The following is a 17,287-nucleotide window of genomic DNA, read 5'->3' as shown; positions in this document are numbered from 1 at the left end:
ACCTTATGGAATAGGATTGGGGCCAATGGTATGTGTAATAATGACAGAGACAATCTAATCAGAATGGTATTACTTTGTATATAAATGATTTGGAGCCTCCTCTTCTATTGATTGTGCATACATGCGTGTACTGAGAAACAGCCCCTGGGTCATGTAACCAAAAGGGAGGTAGTCTTAGAATGGAGCAGTTGGCAGCATTCCAAGTTGCCACCCATTTTCCGTTGCCCTTGGAGAATTTGGCAGGATTTTTTTCCCCCTCTCTGCTGTCTGTGGATTTGAATCTTGCCCATTTTCAAACTCATTTCCTATGGGAGGAAACTCCCAGTTCCTCCCAAACCAGATTTAATTCTTCGTGGAGTATAATACTTTCTGGGTGGGTGGATGGACAAGCAGATGGACAAAGTCCTAAGGTTCCTTACATAGCTTTTTATAACATTCTGCTGGGCTGGAAAGAGTAAAAAAAATTAGGGAAATCATGCAGAGCAGGGCTTCTGGAATTTTTTTAACTCCTTAAAAATAGCTCTGCTTAAAGTGAGGGAAGGAAGAAAAAGGAGGATAACAATGGAACCACTGGCAATATTCCAAGCCAGTGGTGGGTTGCCCCCGGTTCGCACCGGTTCTATAGAACCGGTAGTAAAACCGGCAGGAAGCTCCGCCCACTGACCCTGACATCATCAAAACGCTTCTGCGCATGCAGCCCCGTTGCGAACTGGTAGTAAAGGTAAGTAGAACCCACCCCTGTTCCAAGCTATTGATCAGCTGCTGCTCTAATAGAATTGCAAACTATTTTCTTTTCTAGAATGCTTTCTTCCACAGCCCCACCTGGTTTAACCCATTTTTAACTTGATCTTTCTTATGCCAGCCTCTGCCACCTGACAACACCTGTGATGTAGATTTGGATGTAACAGAAGGAAGCAATGAAAATAGATTTTTTTTTGCTCTTTGACTTTGATAATGCAAGTAAATATATTTTGATTGTTGGGATTAGTGAAGTGAATTAAAGCAGCATCTTATCATTTTTATTTCAGTAGTATTATGACTAGATATCATCACTGCATATTATGGAACAAAGAATTCAGAAGATAAAATAAATAACATACATCACAAATTGCAAACAGCAGAATCTGATCTTTATAAACGGAATTTGAAATGTACAGCCTTTCAGAAGACAACTAGTCTAGTTTTGGAGAGCTCTCTTGCTGATGGACAAACAGATGGACAGAATCCTGGGTCCCTTTATAAAATTATTTTCCAATATTTCATTAGTTTAGAAAAAATAAAATTAAACTACATGGACTGAATAGTTTGAGATTACTAGTTTGAGACTGGGAACTATTCCCATCCATTTACTTAATTCCTAGCCCCTTTTTGGTTGCTGATAATATTTTGCAAAGGTCAGCTAAGCTACAAATAGATTGCATTACATTTTGCAATCAGACTCCCTTTGCTAATCCTTATTTACTCTGTTTAATGATTAATAATGAATTCTAACTCCAAGAGCTGTATATAAATTTCAAAGATGTTTGTAATTCAGCAGAGTGCCGTAAAATACTTTTAGACAATTGTAAGTATCATATGCAATTTTCCTATATCTTAGTTTATTAATGCTTCCTGCAAGATGTCTGCTTTCTGCTGTGGATTAAAAACCCTAGGTAAAGGTAAAGGTTCCCCTCGCACATATGTGCTAGTTGTTCCCGACCCTATGGTCGGACTCATTTCAAAGCCAAAGAGCCAGCGTTGTCCGAAGATGTCTCCGTGGTCATGTGGCCGGCATGACTAAATGCCAAAGGTACACGGAACGCTGTTACCTTCCCACCAAAGGTGGTCCCTATTTTTCTACTTGCATTTTTTACGTGCTTTCGAACTGCTAGGTTGGCAGAAGCTGGGACAAGTAACAGGAGCTCATCCCATTATGCGGTACTAGGGATTTGAACTGCTGAACTGCCAACCTTTCGATTGACAAGCTCAGCATCTTAACCACTGAGCCACCACATCCCATTTAAAAACCTTAGGTGACATCTAATTATCCTCCCTGCCAGGATAATGATTTCTGTTTATAGGATGGAGGACAAATTTACTCCCTCTCCTTCCTGCAGCCGCATACAGTATATGCCCTTAAAATATACTTCAGAAGGTTGCATATATCCTGCATAGCAGTTAGGAATAGGTCATCAAGTCTCAAGAAAAGAAAACAGAGGCCATCACATTCCATAAGTAGAAATGCATGTAAGCAACATTAATCAGAATGAGAGATATCTTCTCATGTGATTCAGAATGCAGACAAAATTCAATTGTATTATCTCAGAAAAGTGCAGTTGCATGACGCTCATGTCACCTACTCCCAGTGCAACACTTCTTACCCAATAGATGGTGAGAAATTTCCCAAAAAACGTGAGTTTGGGAGAACCTGATGCTAATGCAGCACTATTCAATCTTGAGTCAGAGCAGAAGTCCCTTCTCCTGCATAAAAAGGCAGGCTATCAGGCTATCCTGAATGAAGGCTTAATGCTGGCTTCTGAAAAACCAAAAAGAATTTTTCAGACAGGGTGCTTAAATTAATAGCAAGCTAATCATAGATCCCCCCCCTCTATTATAAGAGAAAAAGCAGAGTTTCCTAGTATTTTAGTAGACTTTCTTTTAGTAGACGCCATATGGGGGAAGTGCTGGAGCACAATTTGCCAGTAGCCTTAAGAAATGGAAAGTAGTCAGCATTAAAGTTGCCTGAAAAATGAGGATTAGAATCCTCATAAACAACAAGATAAATATAAAATGATCCTTTAGAATTTCAAACTGTTATAAAAACCCAACTATCTGGTAAAAAATGTATATTATTGCTTTAAAGAAAATGATAAAATGTGCAAATTTTTAAAAATATTTAGAACAATGCAGTTTTTTGTTTTGTTTTGTTTTTTGAAATCGCTGCTATTAAAATGCTGGAAGCATCATTTTGGACATATTATATATGTGTGTGTATTAGAAGTTAATTTCACAAATGTGTATATATGCAAATTTGTGAAATTAACTTCTAAAATTCTTTGTTATACTAATTTCAGGAAAGCTAAATTAATTATGCTATGTAAATATATAGCTATAGGGCAAAATCTACCATTCTTACAGAATTCCTATGTATTTCTGGATTGTTCCTCTAATATCTTCTATAGGAACTATTAGCAGAAGATGTACAATGAAGTCCATCATCAATTTCTTGTTACTGATTAGTCTTCAAGTCTGTTGCCATCAATTTCCAGAATATCCTGATCACGACCATGTTCATAAAGATAAAAATCTACACAAACATCACGAACTTCCTTTGGCAGAAGAAGGGGAGAAATACCTAAACTATCATAAGATAGTTTCCAGTAATTCTGAATTTGCATTCAGATTCTACCAAGAAATTGCTTCAGATGCAGTTGACAAAAATATTTTCTTCTCTCCCTTCAGCATCTTGACAGCTTTTGCACTGTTAACATTAGGTGCCAAATCAGAAACCAAGAATCAGATTCACAAAACACTTGCTTTTAATCTCTCAGACATTGAAGAGAGAGAGATACATGAAGGATTCCAACAGCTCATCCATGGACTTAGCCATACAAGCCGTAAAGTCCAGCTGAACATAGGCAATGTCCTGTTCATTGAAGAATCCTTGAAATTATTGGCTACATTTTTGGAAGATGCCAAAACCTTTTACGAAGCTGAGGGATTCTCTACCAATTTCAGTGTTCCCAGACTAGTTAAAAAGCAGATCAATGACTATGTGAGAAACAAAACTCATGGGAAAATACTTCATGTCATTGAACACCTAGAGCCAGGTACTGTGATGGTCCTTGTGAATTACATCTTCTTCAAAGGTAGGTAGAAGAACAGTTATTTATAAATGGATCCACCTTTCTTTTATATCTTTCCAGACATCCTGTAAGAGGATGACATACAATAGTAAACTATAGGAATGGGGAAGCCTTCTTCTGCTGGACTACATATTACTAAAAGGCTGCCAGTCTTGTACTGAGAATTTTATAGAAATGTAGTAATAAAATTCAAGTATCTGGGGGGAGAAAAGAATACTGTTTTCCTTTTCCTGAACATTTTCTGAACTATCTATCTATCTATCTTTATCTGTCTGTCTATCATTCAGGAGTGTCAAACTGGCAGTCCACGGGCCGGATGCGTCATGTGCAGGCCATACCCACCTCAGCTCCATGAAGGGGGAAAATGTCATGAAACGTCATGTGACGGCAACGGGATGCTGCGAGGTTGACACTCGTGATCTATATCATCTATAATCTCTCTCTCACACTCTCTCTCTTCTCTCACTCTCATCTCTCATCTATCACATTTCTGAATCTCCCATTTCCCTTAAAGAGGGAATTCAATAGTTGTCAATCTATAATTTTATTTTCTTGTATCATTTTCTCTTCCAACTGCCCTCCCCTCCAATTCTAATTTCTTAAAGTTTTCAGAGGCTTGAATATCGTTTTCCCATTACTTACCTGCTTCTGTTTCTTTCTTTATTTGAAAATTGTATGTGAATTTTGCATAACACACTTCCAAACCTAGATTTAACTGTTAGAGATATATATTGTCGCTGACTTCTAGATTTTAGCTACCCTCCACATCACTTCTACTCCACCCTCTCAGCCCCCAGACACACACGAGCTGCTTTTTTTATAAATTCACTTGCTGTCTCAAGCTGTAATCAAATTGGTTCTTATTAGACAAGTTTTTTTTTAAAAAAAAAAAACCTTTAAACTTCAAAAACTATGTATCTTTGCATATTAGGTAGTAGAATAGAATAGAATAGAATAGAATAGAATAGAATAGAATAGAATAGAATAGAATAGAATAGAATAGAATAGAATAGAATAGAATAGAAGGGACCTTGGAGGTTTTCTAGTCCAACCCCCTGCTTAGGCAGGAAACCCTATACCATTTGAGACAAATGGTTATCCAACTTCTTCTTAAAAACTTCCAGTGTTGGGGCATTCACGATTTCTGGAGGCAAGTTGTTCCACTGATTAATTGTTCTAACTGTCAGGAAATTTCTCCTTAGTTCTAGATTGCTTCTCTCCTTGATTAGTTTCCATGCATTGCTTCTTGTTCTGCCCTCAAGTGCTTTGGAGAACAGCTTGACTCCCTCTGAACATTCAGTTCTTCGAATGTTTTGCAGAAATCCCTTTAGTTTATTCCCAAATGTTTGCTAATCAGCTTCTTGTATTAGGGAAAGTTAGCAGGATGTGAAAGCCCAATGTTACAGCATCATGTACTGCCTAGAAAAGTAATCTTCTATGTGATTTCAAGTTATGGAACAGGAGCTTTTTGGTACAGGTAATTCTCTCTTTCTGGCTGCCTCATTTAAATACCATTCAAAATTACAACAGTTGGGGTGAGGGAAAGCTTAGCAATCAATCCTCAAATTTACAATGGTGATCCTGTGATTACAATTGCCATTTGCATGCTTCATAACCAGCTTCTGACAAGCAGAGTTAATGGAGAACACGGGAACGAAATTGCAAGTCTCAAACTCATGATATCTCATCTAATAGTTGTGGTGATTCACTTAACAACCAAAGCAGAAGTGAAGCTGTAAATCTGTCATGGACATGTGATGATTCGCATAGCAACCTCAGCATTTAACAGTGCAGTTGCAAGTCCTGATTGCAGTTATTAAATGAGAAATACCTGTAGTGCTAGCAGCTGAAAAATTTCAAGTTTTTGAAGTTAGGAAGGGAATAGTTAAAATATTTTTTTACAGTTTTGTTAAAGTGAGTGATTTCTTCAACAGTGTTTGTTATGTGTTGTTGCTGGCTGCTATTTTATGTTCACTATGGTTTGGGATTATTGTTTTTTACTTTGTTTTTAATTATTAGCTGCCCAGAATCATGCAATTGAGATGTGTGGCCATACAAGTTGAATAAATAAGAGCCTTGGTGGCGCAGCAGACTAAAGCACTGTTAAGTAACACCAGCTACCTGCAATTACTGCAAGTTCAAATCTCACCAGGCTCAAGGTTGACTCAGCCTTCCATCCTTTCGAGGTAGGTAAAATGAGGACCCAGTTTGTGGGGGCAATAAGCTGACTTTGTATAAAAAAGAACACTGCTTGGGGGGGGGGCGGCGAAAGCGCTACTAAGCAGGTATATACAAAAGTATGAAGGCTATTGCTTAACGCATTGTAAGCCGCCCTGAGTCTCCGGAAAAGGGCGGCATATAAATCGAACGAAGAAAGAAAGAAAGAAAGAAAGAAAGAAAGAAAGAAAGAAAGAAAGAAAGAAAGAAAGAAAGAAAGAAAGAAGTAATAAGGATTTCTGCTTTATAATATTAAGGGATGTTTCCAAGGATTGCTGAGGAAAAAAAGAATATGTTGAAAAATTAGCATGCCATCTTTGCTCTGCATGTTTCCTCAGAAATAAATTGCAGTTCAATATGTTAATGTGGAGAATATGGATTAATTAATGTTCAACCCAGCATTAGAGAAAACCTTTTATGTTTTGACCAGTTCATTTTCTGGAAACATTTGGTTGCATGCCATGATCAGAACTCCCTGCAATCAGAGACTCAACAAATCTCAGGAAATCCTAAATGCTTTGGAAAAATTCCTGGCTATCAGACAAGATGATAAAGCACACAGTTGTAGCCTTTCCACACACTGGCTGAGTGAAAAAGATGAAATATTAGTGAGTAATTAATTCCTACTTTGGGGGAATTAATTATTCTATTCAATTCAATTCAAATCTTTATTGTCAGTGCACAACATATGTACAATGAGATTGGTTGAGCTCCCTCAGTGCACACACACCCCCCAACACAATACAACTCACAGTAAAGGCAGAAAATCCCTAACCCAATAAATCATATTAACAAAACACCCAGTCCTATTGCATCAGTGTGAACATGTTACACATTGCGCCAGCCCTGCAGTTCATCATACTACGTAGTTATGATGTTATTTCTCATTCAGGAGTCTGACAGCCCACAGATAAAAACTGTTCTTCAGCCTGTTTGTGCAGCTGGCTATGCTTCTATATCTCCTTCCCAATGGTAGGAGGGTAAAGAAGTGGTGACCAGGGTGAGAGTCATCCCTCATTCAGATTATCCCCTATCTAATCTGTGTTTCCCCCATCCCACAATCATTACCCTGGTTTTTTTTTCTTCTTTTTTCGAGCTTCCTGGGAAAAACCTTTTGACACTCGTTTGACCAGAAAAAAAGACTTCTTTGTAGATGCAAACACAACAGTGCAGATTGATTTGATGAGACACTTAGACTACTATAACATTTTCCGTGATGAAGATCTTTCTTGCTGGGTGGTAGAAATTCCTTATAAAGGAGATGTTACGTCATTGTTTATTCTACCGGATAAAGGGAAGTTAGAACAGGTGGAGGCAGCTTTGGTGACAGAAACCCTGTCAAAATGGACAACCTCCTTGATGTATAAGTAAGTCTTGTTACAATCCCCTTTCTTCTAAATTTTTATTTCTTGAATTAATTTGTTATAAAATTAAACACTTTGATGTTGTACAATAATACATTATTACTGACAGCAGGCCACTGAATTATCAAGTCTATATTAAGCAGAAAAATATTTCTTTGATTCCTTCTAGTTATCTAAAAGGGCCAATCTAGATATGACACTAAATACAGATAGTCCTTGACTTACAGTGGTTCCTTTAGTGACCATTCAAAGTTACAATGGCACTGAAAAAAGTGACTTATGACTGTTTTCCACACTTACAACCATAGTCATGTGATCAAAATTCAGATGCCTGACAACTGACTCCTATTTAAGATGGCTGCAGTGTCCTGGGATCATATGGCTTAGGACTGGGGTATCTACGAGACCGCCTTCTGCCACCAGTAGCCTCTCACCGACCAGTACGCTCCCATAGAGAGGGGCTCCTCAGGGTACTGTCGGCCAAACAATGTCGACTGGTGGCCCCCAGGAGGAGAGCCTTCTCTGTGGGGGCACCTGCCATCTGGAATGAGCTCCCCCCGGAGATACGGAGGATCCCGGACCTGCGCGCTTTCCGCCATGCCATCAAAACATTTCTTTTCCAGCAGGCCGGCCTGGCCTAACCTCTCTTTTAAACTTTTTTTTAAAAAATTTAAAATTTCTAAATTTTAAATTTGTCATATGAATTTGGGGTGTTTTAAATTTCATTCTCTGGGCCAATTATTTAATTGTATTTTAATGGTTTTTTAACATTTGTATTATATGTATTTTATTTGGCTGTTCACCGCCCTGAGTCCTTCGGGAGTAGGGCGGTATACAAATTTAATAAATAAAATAAAATAATAAATAAATATAATCACCTTTTGTGACCTTCTGACCAGCAAAGTCAATGGGGAAGACAGATTCATTTAATAACCGTGTTGCTAACTTACCAACTGCAGTGATTCACTTAACAATTGTGACAAGGAGGTTTGTAAATTGAGGCAAAATTCACCTAACAAATGTCTCACTTAGGAACAGAAATTTTGGGCTCAGTTGTGATTGTAAGTCGAGGACTACTTGTATGGGTAAGCACCAAATAATTTTAATTAAAAAATATATTTACACCTAAATGAGATATGGCTATGGAATTTCTTGATGGTTGACCAATAATTGCGATGACCATATTCATGTGGAGAGAGAGGGAGGGAGGGAGGGAGAGAGACAGAGACAGAGAGAGAGAGAGAGAGACAGAGGGGCGAGGAACCAAGCAGCTATCTCTCTGCATGGTATCTCTGCCTGCAAACCTTTCTAAATACAGGAGCTGGAACTGGTTCAGGGTGTCCACATGATTCCCATGACCAAGTATCCTTACTTAATTAGTTTTTAATTCATAAAGAACTTTCCCCAACATATTATATGTAAGGAACTTGAAAAAGAGGCATTGTCAGCTCATTGTGTTATTTAATTTTCTCACTTCTTTTTCTCCTTTTTTTCTTCTTAAACAAAATAAGATAAATACAAAATAAATAAATAAATAATATACTCATATATATATATATATAATATCTATCCATGTCTACTGCTTTTAAACTTTGAATGCAATACAGTGTAATGAAACTGAAACATAATAAAACTGAAAATATAATATTTGGATTGTTTTCTTTGTTTTGGTTAACCAGAAATATAAATCTGCACATTCCTAAATTTACCATTTCTACATCTTACAACGTCAAAGACTTGTTACAAAGAATGGGAATGACGGCTGTCTTCAACGACACTAGTGACTTATCTGGAATCACTGGAGAATGCAATCTGAAGGTTTCAAAAGTACGTATGGGAGTGAGGTTGGTGGTTGACTGGCTGATTCCCCTTTTCCCTGAATCAAATATTTTCAAAAATCTTTCTTTGTAAGGCTTTATGCAAGGAATCTGAAAAAAAGTTAGTTCTAGCCTCCATCTAAAAAAATGTGAAAAACTCTTGAGAAAGGCTTCTATTTTATTGCTTCTTTTCTCCTTTTTCTGCTCAATTGTGTCTCATTCTTTGGAGACTATCTGTGCAAGTCCCTGCAAGGTTTTCTTAGCAAAGTTTTTTATTGCCTCCTTCCTAGAGCTGAGAGAAAGTGACTGGTCCAACGTCACACAGCTGACATCATATCCAAGAATTCAGGGTCCCCTGCTTTCTAGCCTGATGCCTTAACCACTATACCAAATGGGCTTTCTTTAAAAAGGGGGGGGGTGTCTTCTTTCAAGAAGCTGTTACTGATAAAGAATTCCTCAGCTTTTAGCCTTTTTGTGAGTAATAAGGAATAGAATAGAATAACAGATTTGGAAAGGACCTTGGAGATTTTCTAGTTCAACCCCCTGCTCAGGAAATAAAATTAGTTCACATTTTAATGATAGCTTCTCCAATTTTACAATTTTAACTCATTCCATGAGCCAAAATCAAGTCATTTCCCTGATCTGATACCAATACAGCTATCCATTAAAAAAATACACCTGAAAACAACATGCATACAAATGCATAAAATACAGAAATACATTTTTAAGTTAAAAATGAGCAATTTAGACAAAGCTGCAAACAAAAAGTTTGGAGTAATATGAAAACAAAAATTTGGAGTAATATGCCCTCAAATATATATAAATTGTATGGCTAACTTATTTTTTTTAAATGCTCAAATTGACATAGAAAGAATAGCCTATATTTATTAAGGAGAGACAGGGAGAGAGAAAGAGAGAAAGGGAGAAACTGAGAGAAACCAAAGTAGAGAATTTTTCTCACTCTCAAATGGAATTCCATAGCTAAATATAGGTAGAGGAACATCAATCCATTGCGAGTTTGGCTTTGAATGCATTCATTAAAAACCCTTGGTGTAGTTTTGCTCTAAATTTGTTTTTAAAAGATGCTTACTTGATCACTATATTTTAAAAAATAAGTTCACTCAAATTCTATTCTCTTATGCATGCTTTTCCTGAGAGATGATAGATAGATAGATAGATAGATAGATAGATAGATAGATAGATAGATAGATAGATAGACAGACAGAAAGTATATATATATAATACTTTTTAAAACTATATTTCAAATTACAGTTGTGTGAAAATGGAAAGAGAATTGCATTCCAATTCATATACTAATAATAGCATAAAAATACAGAGCAAATTAGACATCCAAGTATTTATATTTAAATTGAATAGTATTTGATGCCTTAATTACTACACCAAATTGCTCTCGTGTGCTAACAATACTCAACTCATCTCAGGACAACCTAGTTGACAAAGATCTTCTTCAACTCATGAACATGAGCACAAAAACCCTTATATAACAGCTTCCAACATAACAAAGTCATCAAAATAAATATCAGCACATATGTTTGTGTCATGCGCATATGTACGAATACACATCTCCCACTCTTTCCCCAAAACTCCCCTCATAAATTGGATGTGGTGACCTTCCAAGATGCCAAAGCATTGGCCCTGCTAATTTCTTTCACCAGATATATTCTAACCTATACATTTCCCCACCCCCCAGTTTTTTTGAGTTTTGGATATACAAGGTGAGATGCCTTAATACTGAAAATGATTGTGTCAAACAGAATAGTTATTTCAAGGAACTTTGGTGGAAAAAAAATCCTAAAACAAAGATTATTACAATATTCAACTGTAACTAATGTAAGGTAAAGCTTTTATTGGTTAAAGCTGTTTTCTCCCTACAGGCCATTCATAAAACTATGCTGAACATTCATGAGAGTGGTACGGAGGCAGCAGCTGTCACTGTTATACAATTTATGCTACGTTCTGCTAAATTGAAATCTTCACTTTTTATCACATTTGACAGACCTTTCCTGATGATAGGTATGGCTAAGCCAACGGGCAGCATCATTTTTCTAGGGAGAATTATGAATCCGGCTGAACAATAAATATTAGAATATGCCATTCTGTTCAGGTAATGATAAAAATACCTCCCTAAAGCAATTGGCTACGTCTAGACTAACAGAAGAGAATCTGCAATTGCATTATAATTGGTTGAAGCCAATTTTTTGTGAGCGAAATAAGAAAACATCTTCAAAATATTTTTACAATAAAATTCTTGTTAAGATCTGTTATCTTGTAGGTTAACCTTCTGTATTACCATTTGAAAATCTGAAGCTAATTTCTACTGTTGGGAAAGAGCAATTCTAATTGCCACATCTCAGTACAATATTCCCGTTAGGAAATGTTTGGGGGGGGGAGGGACAAGAATTGGACAATTCTTCCATGAGCCTTTTTTTTTTTAATTTGATTTATATGCCGCCCTTCTCCGGAGACTCAGGGTGGCTTACAATGCGTTAAGCAATAGCCTTCATACTTTTGTGTATTTTATACAAAGTCAGCTTATTACCCCCACAATCTGGGTCCTCATTTTACCTACCTTAGAAAGGATGGAAGGCTGAGTCAACCTTGAGCCTGGTGAGATTTGAACTTGCAGTAATTGCAGGCAGCTGATGTTAATAACAGTGCTTTAGTCTGCTGCGCTACCAGGGCTCTAAGCACATACTTTAAGCACATACAGGTATATGAAATATGACAGACGTGTATACATTGTACATAATATGGAAATAAATACATTTTTGGCTTAAGCATGATGACTCTTTTATATTCAGAAATAAATAACAGCAGAAAAGGCATCTGTAAATATTTCTGTGTCGCAACTGATCTTTAACTATACACATTCCTGTTCTAAATATGATGCTATCAGAGCATTAGTATTGGTGTTCATAAAATATGTTTTCAGTCCAGAACAAAATAGTCTCACAGAAAAGTTTTTGAGGTAACTGTTCCTTTGGAACAAAACTTGAAATAATTTGAATGATCTTTGTACTTTGTATTCCTGCACCACTGTTTTCACCATGGAATTGCAAGAGTGGAAAGGTGGATAATCCCAGCTAAATGCTGCTGACAATCCAATATGCAGATAATTTGGCCATAGGCATGATTTTTAAAAAAGTTTTTAAAATAAAATAAATCCCATATAAAACAATGAGAACACAGTTCCACTCTAATTAACTGAAAGATTTGTTTAAATGAACAGTCACACCCCTCAACATAATTAGAATCCTTTCCATTTTCTTAAATAAATGCTATAGATTGCTGAACCAGCTGGTCACAGGTCAAAGACAGCAACACAAATTTAAATATTCCTTTCAATTACTTTATCTCCTCTATGAGATTTTGTTATGAAATCATATTAAAAATCCCTCCCTTCTTCGCTCCCTCTCTCCCTCCCTCCCTGCTCCATCAATCCATCCATCCATCCACCTACCCACCCATCCATCACTAAGACTTTCTTACACCATTTCCCCAACATCTGTGACTGAACTGCCCATTTTTCATAAATGGATATCAGGTGGCTCTGGAGGAAAATGCTGCTTATGACTTATGCTTATAAATGATTTATTCAAGCCTATACACAAGAATCTAATCAACTGTCAGAATTAACTTGGATCTCTTGTGGTAACATAAGGATTCTAAACTGTAACTCCACCCGCCAGCTCTCTTGCTCTTCTACATAGGCATCATTACAGTATAGATTAAGAGGGGACACAAAGAAATCCTTAACTCTCTATTTTATCTAGTCTGACGCCTTGTGGTCAATAGATTATGAGGTGCTAAGGTTCCTGTGTTATTGGATTCATACCCAATGACATATACTTGGAAATTGGTAACTAACCTAATCAATTGGCAGACATTATTCCTATTCCTGCAAATTGCTTTTTGTCTGAAAAAACGTGTTCAGGCCTGATAATAGCAAAATAAAATACAGAAAATATTAATAAAACATAAAATGCATAACAAATATAGAATTCTTTAGTGGCCAAGTGTGATTGGACACACAAGGAATTTGTCTTTGGTACATATTCTCTCAGTGTACATAAAAGAAAAGATACATTCATCAAGAATCATAAGGTACAACGCTTAATGATAGTCATAGGGAACAACTAAGCAATCAAATCATATTAGGAAACAGTCAATATAAATCCTAAAGATATCAGCAACAAGGTTACAGTCATACAGTCATAAGTGGGAGGAAATGGGTGATGGGAATGATGAGAAGATTTATAGTAATGCAGACTTAGTAACTAGTTTAACAGTGTTGAGGGAATTATTTGTTTAGCAGAGTGAGGACGTTCAGGAAAAAACCATCCTTGTGTCTAGTTGTTGTGGTGTGCAGTGCTCTATAGCATTGTTTTGAGGGTAGGAGTTGAAACAGTTTATGTCCAGGATGTGAGGGGTCTGTAAATATTTTCACAGCCCTCGTGCAGTATACAGGTCCTCAATGGAAGGCAGGTTGGTAGCAATTGTTTTTTCTGCAGTTCTAATTATCCTCTAAAGTCTGTGTCTGTCTTGTTGGGTTGCAGAGCCAAACCAGAAAGTTATAGAGGTGCAGATGACAGACTCAATAATTCCTCTGTAGAACTGGATCAACAGCTCCTTGGGCAGTTTGAGCTTTCTGATCAAGAATATGATCAACATTTTACATTAAAACAATAAGGAAAACTTTTGAAAGAATGCCATACTAAGGCATAGGAAAGTAGAAAAGATCAAAGGGTGAAAAGAGAGGTGGGACAACAGAAAAAAGTATCTTCAGACCAACATAAGCTGACTCTTTGCAAATGATGCCTTATCATAGAAAATACAGGTAGTCCCCCGCTTACAAATATTTGTTCAGCAATAGTTCAAACTTATGATGGTCTGGGGAAACTGTGATTTATGGCCTATCCTTACACTTACAACCATCATACCACCTCCACAGTCATGTGATGAATGTGGTGATTCACTTAATGGCTGTAGTAAAAATGGCTGTAAAATCAAGCCTAGTCACATGATGACTTGCTTTACGACCGTACTGATTTACAATGGAAATTCTGATCCCAATTGTAGTTGTAAAATGAGGATTACCTGTAAGGAAGATGAGCTTGATGGAAACATGCCAGGTCTGTTACCTAGGTAAAAGGAGTTGAAAGGTTATTTAAACTCTGGGAAACAAGATAATATTCAGAAGTGACTCAGAGGAATAAGATAAGGAACTCCCTCACTTTTTTCAGCCTCTCTTCTTGGATTGATGCCAAGCACACTATTTCAAGAGGAGATTGGCAAGCTGAGGCTTCCCAAGAAGTATTTCATATTAGGATTGGATTTCTGGCATTTGTTGCTGAGGAACAACCAGTTCTTTTTCCTGGCTGAAGTTCTGCCCCAGCTACGGATCCCAAAGAACACAGCACACACAAAGTTTATACAAAACTTAATTTACTAAAATAACTCAGTCTTTTTCAAAACAAAGGCTGTTAATAAACTTTCTTAACAGCCTACAAGAAACCAAAGATAAAGTAATCACAATCTTACGAAGGTTGTAGAAAGCCCAGAAGCAATTTGCAGAGAATCCAGACGCGAAGTGGAGTGAACTAAAGATGTTCCCTACAAATTGCTTCAGTCGGTGTTCCTCCTTAAATAGGCTAAGGGAGTGGCCAATTAGCCCCAAGCCTTACTCTCGAGGAGATCTCCTCCTGAGGAGCCACTCCTGTCTTTTGGCCGCTCTGCACGCCCGTGCATTGAGAAGAGGCTCCTCCTCTTCGCCCTTTTCACTTAGAGGAGCTTCTGGAGGTTCTGAAGGCCCTGGCTGAATCCCTGCCTCTGGCACCACATCTTCTCCAGCCTCCTTGTTGTCTAACTCGAATGCCAGCTGCACAGGCTGCTGACGCAACACCACACCAGCCTCCTCGCTGTCAGAATCAGCTACAATCCGCACAGGCCACTGATGGGCCACAACACAGCTAGAAGATCTCACTGCTGTTGATACTCTCCTTTGTCCTTAGTTTATATAGTCTGATTCTTTACCCAAGGTATCCCCTCAAAAATGACTCCTTTCTTACTTCTCAGCTTCACTGAGTTTGCCCAAGGAGTGTTTAAACAAACAAAAAATCAAGGACTAAACCTGTAGCAGACAAGTCATAATAAATAGAAATATGCCTGTAAATTCCAAAACACATGAACAGACACAACCATAGTTTCAGATGGGAAACTGAATATCTTAGAACAAGCTAAATCCAAAAATGCTAGGGAATTCCTGCAAGCTTGGCACTCAGACAAATTAGCCATCAACAAACACATAGAAATAAACTAAATTTACAGATCATTCAAAAAAGACTATTAATTTTTTTTTTAAAAAAAGGAAACAAAAAGAAAAATACATCCTCTCCAGTAACAAAAACCAAGATAAGCAGGGATTAACACTAAACAAACAATCAAGAAGAAAACAATATTTTAATCAAGGCACTACCAGAAAGAAAATCACATCCCCATCAACATTGTCAGGATAAGTTTATAAACAAGGGGCAAACTTTGCACTCACTAGCACTGAAGACATTACCTAATCGGTTAATGAAACATCTGCAGGCAAACAACCAAGCTCAGTGAGCACCATGGACCCTACAGTTCAACCCTAAGTTAAATATTATCTTCTATTGATAAGGAGTCTAGAATGATGGTTTCAAGGTTGGTTGAAAACACTGCATATATTTATTATAGAGAAGATATTGGGAGCCAAATTGTATGTCTTCGTTTATCTGAATAGTTGTAATGTAGAAGCAGGGCAGAATTGTTCAGAGTTGCACCTTAAGAAATAAAAAGAAATAATAACTTTAAGCTATAAGAAATAGATTTCTGTTGGACGTAACAAATGATTCCTAAAGGTAATAATTATTCAATAATGGAACCGCTTGCCCTGGGAGATGATGGACTCTCCTTCACTGGATCTATTTCAACAGAACCTAGATAGATACCTGTCAGTGCTCAATACTGTAATTGTGAATTCTAGTACTGGGCAAGAGATTGGATTAGATGATTTCTTGAAATCTCTCCTCCTTTAGGGTCTTTCCTACTCTGCTGCCTTTCAGATACCTTTGGACTATTGTTAATAGAATTTCTGATGATATGGCCAAATAATTTACGGTTGAGCCCTGTCATTGGTACATCGTTCAGTGCTCTCTTTATCTTACTTGGAATTCTGTAACTCAGTTGCTAATTATTACTCAACTATACAAATATCTATGGCTGGTTGAACTGGTAACAGTTCACAGTTGTTTGTTCAGCTTTCAGTAAATAATCCAGCTGGTCTAAATTCTTATGGTCATATGTCTTACCAAATAATATTTTTAAATGCAGTTTCTTTATAACATATACAAAAGTGCCTCAAATGCTTCCACTATTGAGCTTCTCCAGTCTGTACTATATAAACTTTTCCAATATTTATAAGATTCTAATTGATTTAATTTTCAATTGTATCATGTAGAATGATCGTGGCCCCAAGTCAGTTTAGTTTAGTTTATTTTAGTTTATTTGATTTGTATACCGCCCTACTCCCGAAGGACACAGGGCGGTGAACAGCCAACAATAAAATACATAGATACAAAAAATTTAAAAACCAGATAAAATCAAATTAAATCATTTTGGCCCAGACAGATTAAAACACCCCAATAATTTAAAAACAGATTAAAATTTACATATTTAAAAAGGGAAGAGATTAGGCCAAGCCTGCCTGATGGAATAAAAAGGTCTTCACAGCACGGCGGAAGGAGCGCAGATCCAGGATCCTCCGTATCTCTGGGGGGAGCTCATTCCAGATGGTAGGTGCCCCCACAGAGAAGGCTCTCCCCCTAGGGGCCGCCAGTCGACACTGTTTGGCTGACGGCACCCGGAGGAGTCCCTCTCTATGAGAGCGTACTGGCCGGTGGGAGGCTATTAGTGGTAGTAGGCGGTCCCATAGATAACCAGGTCCTAAGCCATGGAGCGCTTTAAAGGTGGTAACCAAAACCTTGAAGTGCACCCG

General features: G+C 37.4%; 1 protein-coding gene across 1 annotated transcript; it reads left to right on the top strand.

Moving 5' to 3' along the window:
* The first annotated feature begins 343 nt into the window (after window positions 1-343).
* Window positions 344-12,042, top strand: LOC139315378 (alpha-1-antitrypsin-like). Its single transcript, XM_070941612.1, has 5 exons — window positions 344-721; window positions 3,162-3,848; window positions 7,159-7,429; window positions 9,106-9,253; window positions 11,139-12,042. The coding sequence occupies exons 2-5, from the start codon at window positions 3,185-3,187 to the stop codon at window positions 11,340-11,342; spliced, it is 1,287 nt and encodes a 428-aa protein (XP_070797713.1). The 5' UTR covers window positions 344-721; window positions 3,162-3,184; the 3' UTR covers window positions 11,343-12,042.
* Window positions 12,043-17,287: the final 5,245 nt, after the last annotated feature.

This window comes from Pituophis catenifer, unplaced genomic scaffold (genome assembly GCF_029215685.1).
Source record: "Pituophis catenifer annectens isolate HBS135680 unplaced genomic scaffold, rPitCat1.0.hap2 SCAF_1, whole genome shotgun sequence".
NCBI lineage: Eukaryota > Metazoa > Chordata > Lepidosauria > Squamata > Colubridae > Pituophis > Pituophis catenifer.
The sequence above is the reverse complement of the archived record's forward strand: the minus strand, read 5'-3'. Positions and strand labels throughout refer to the sequence as shown.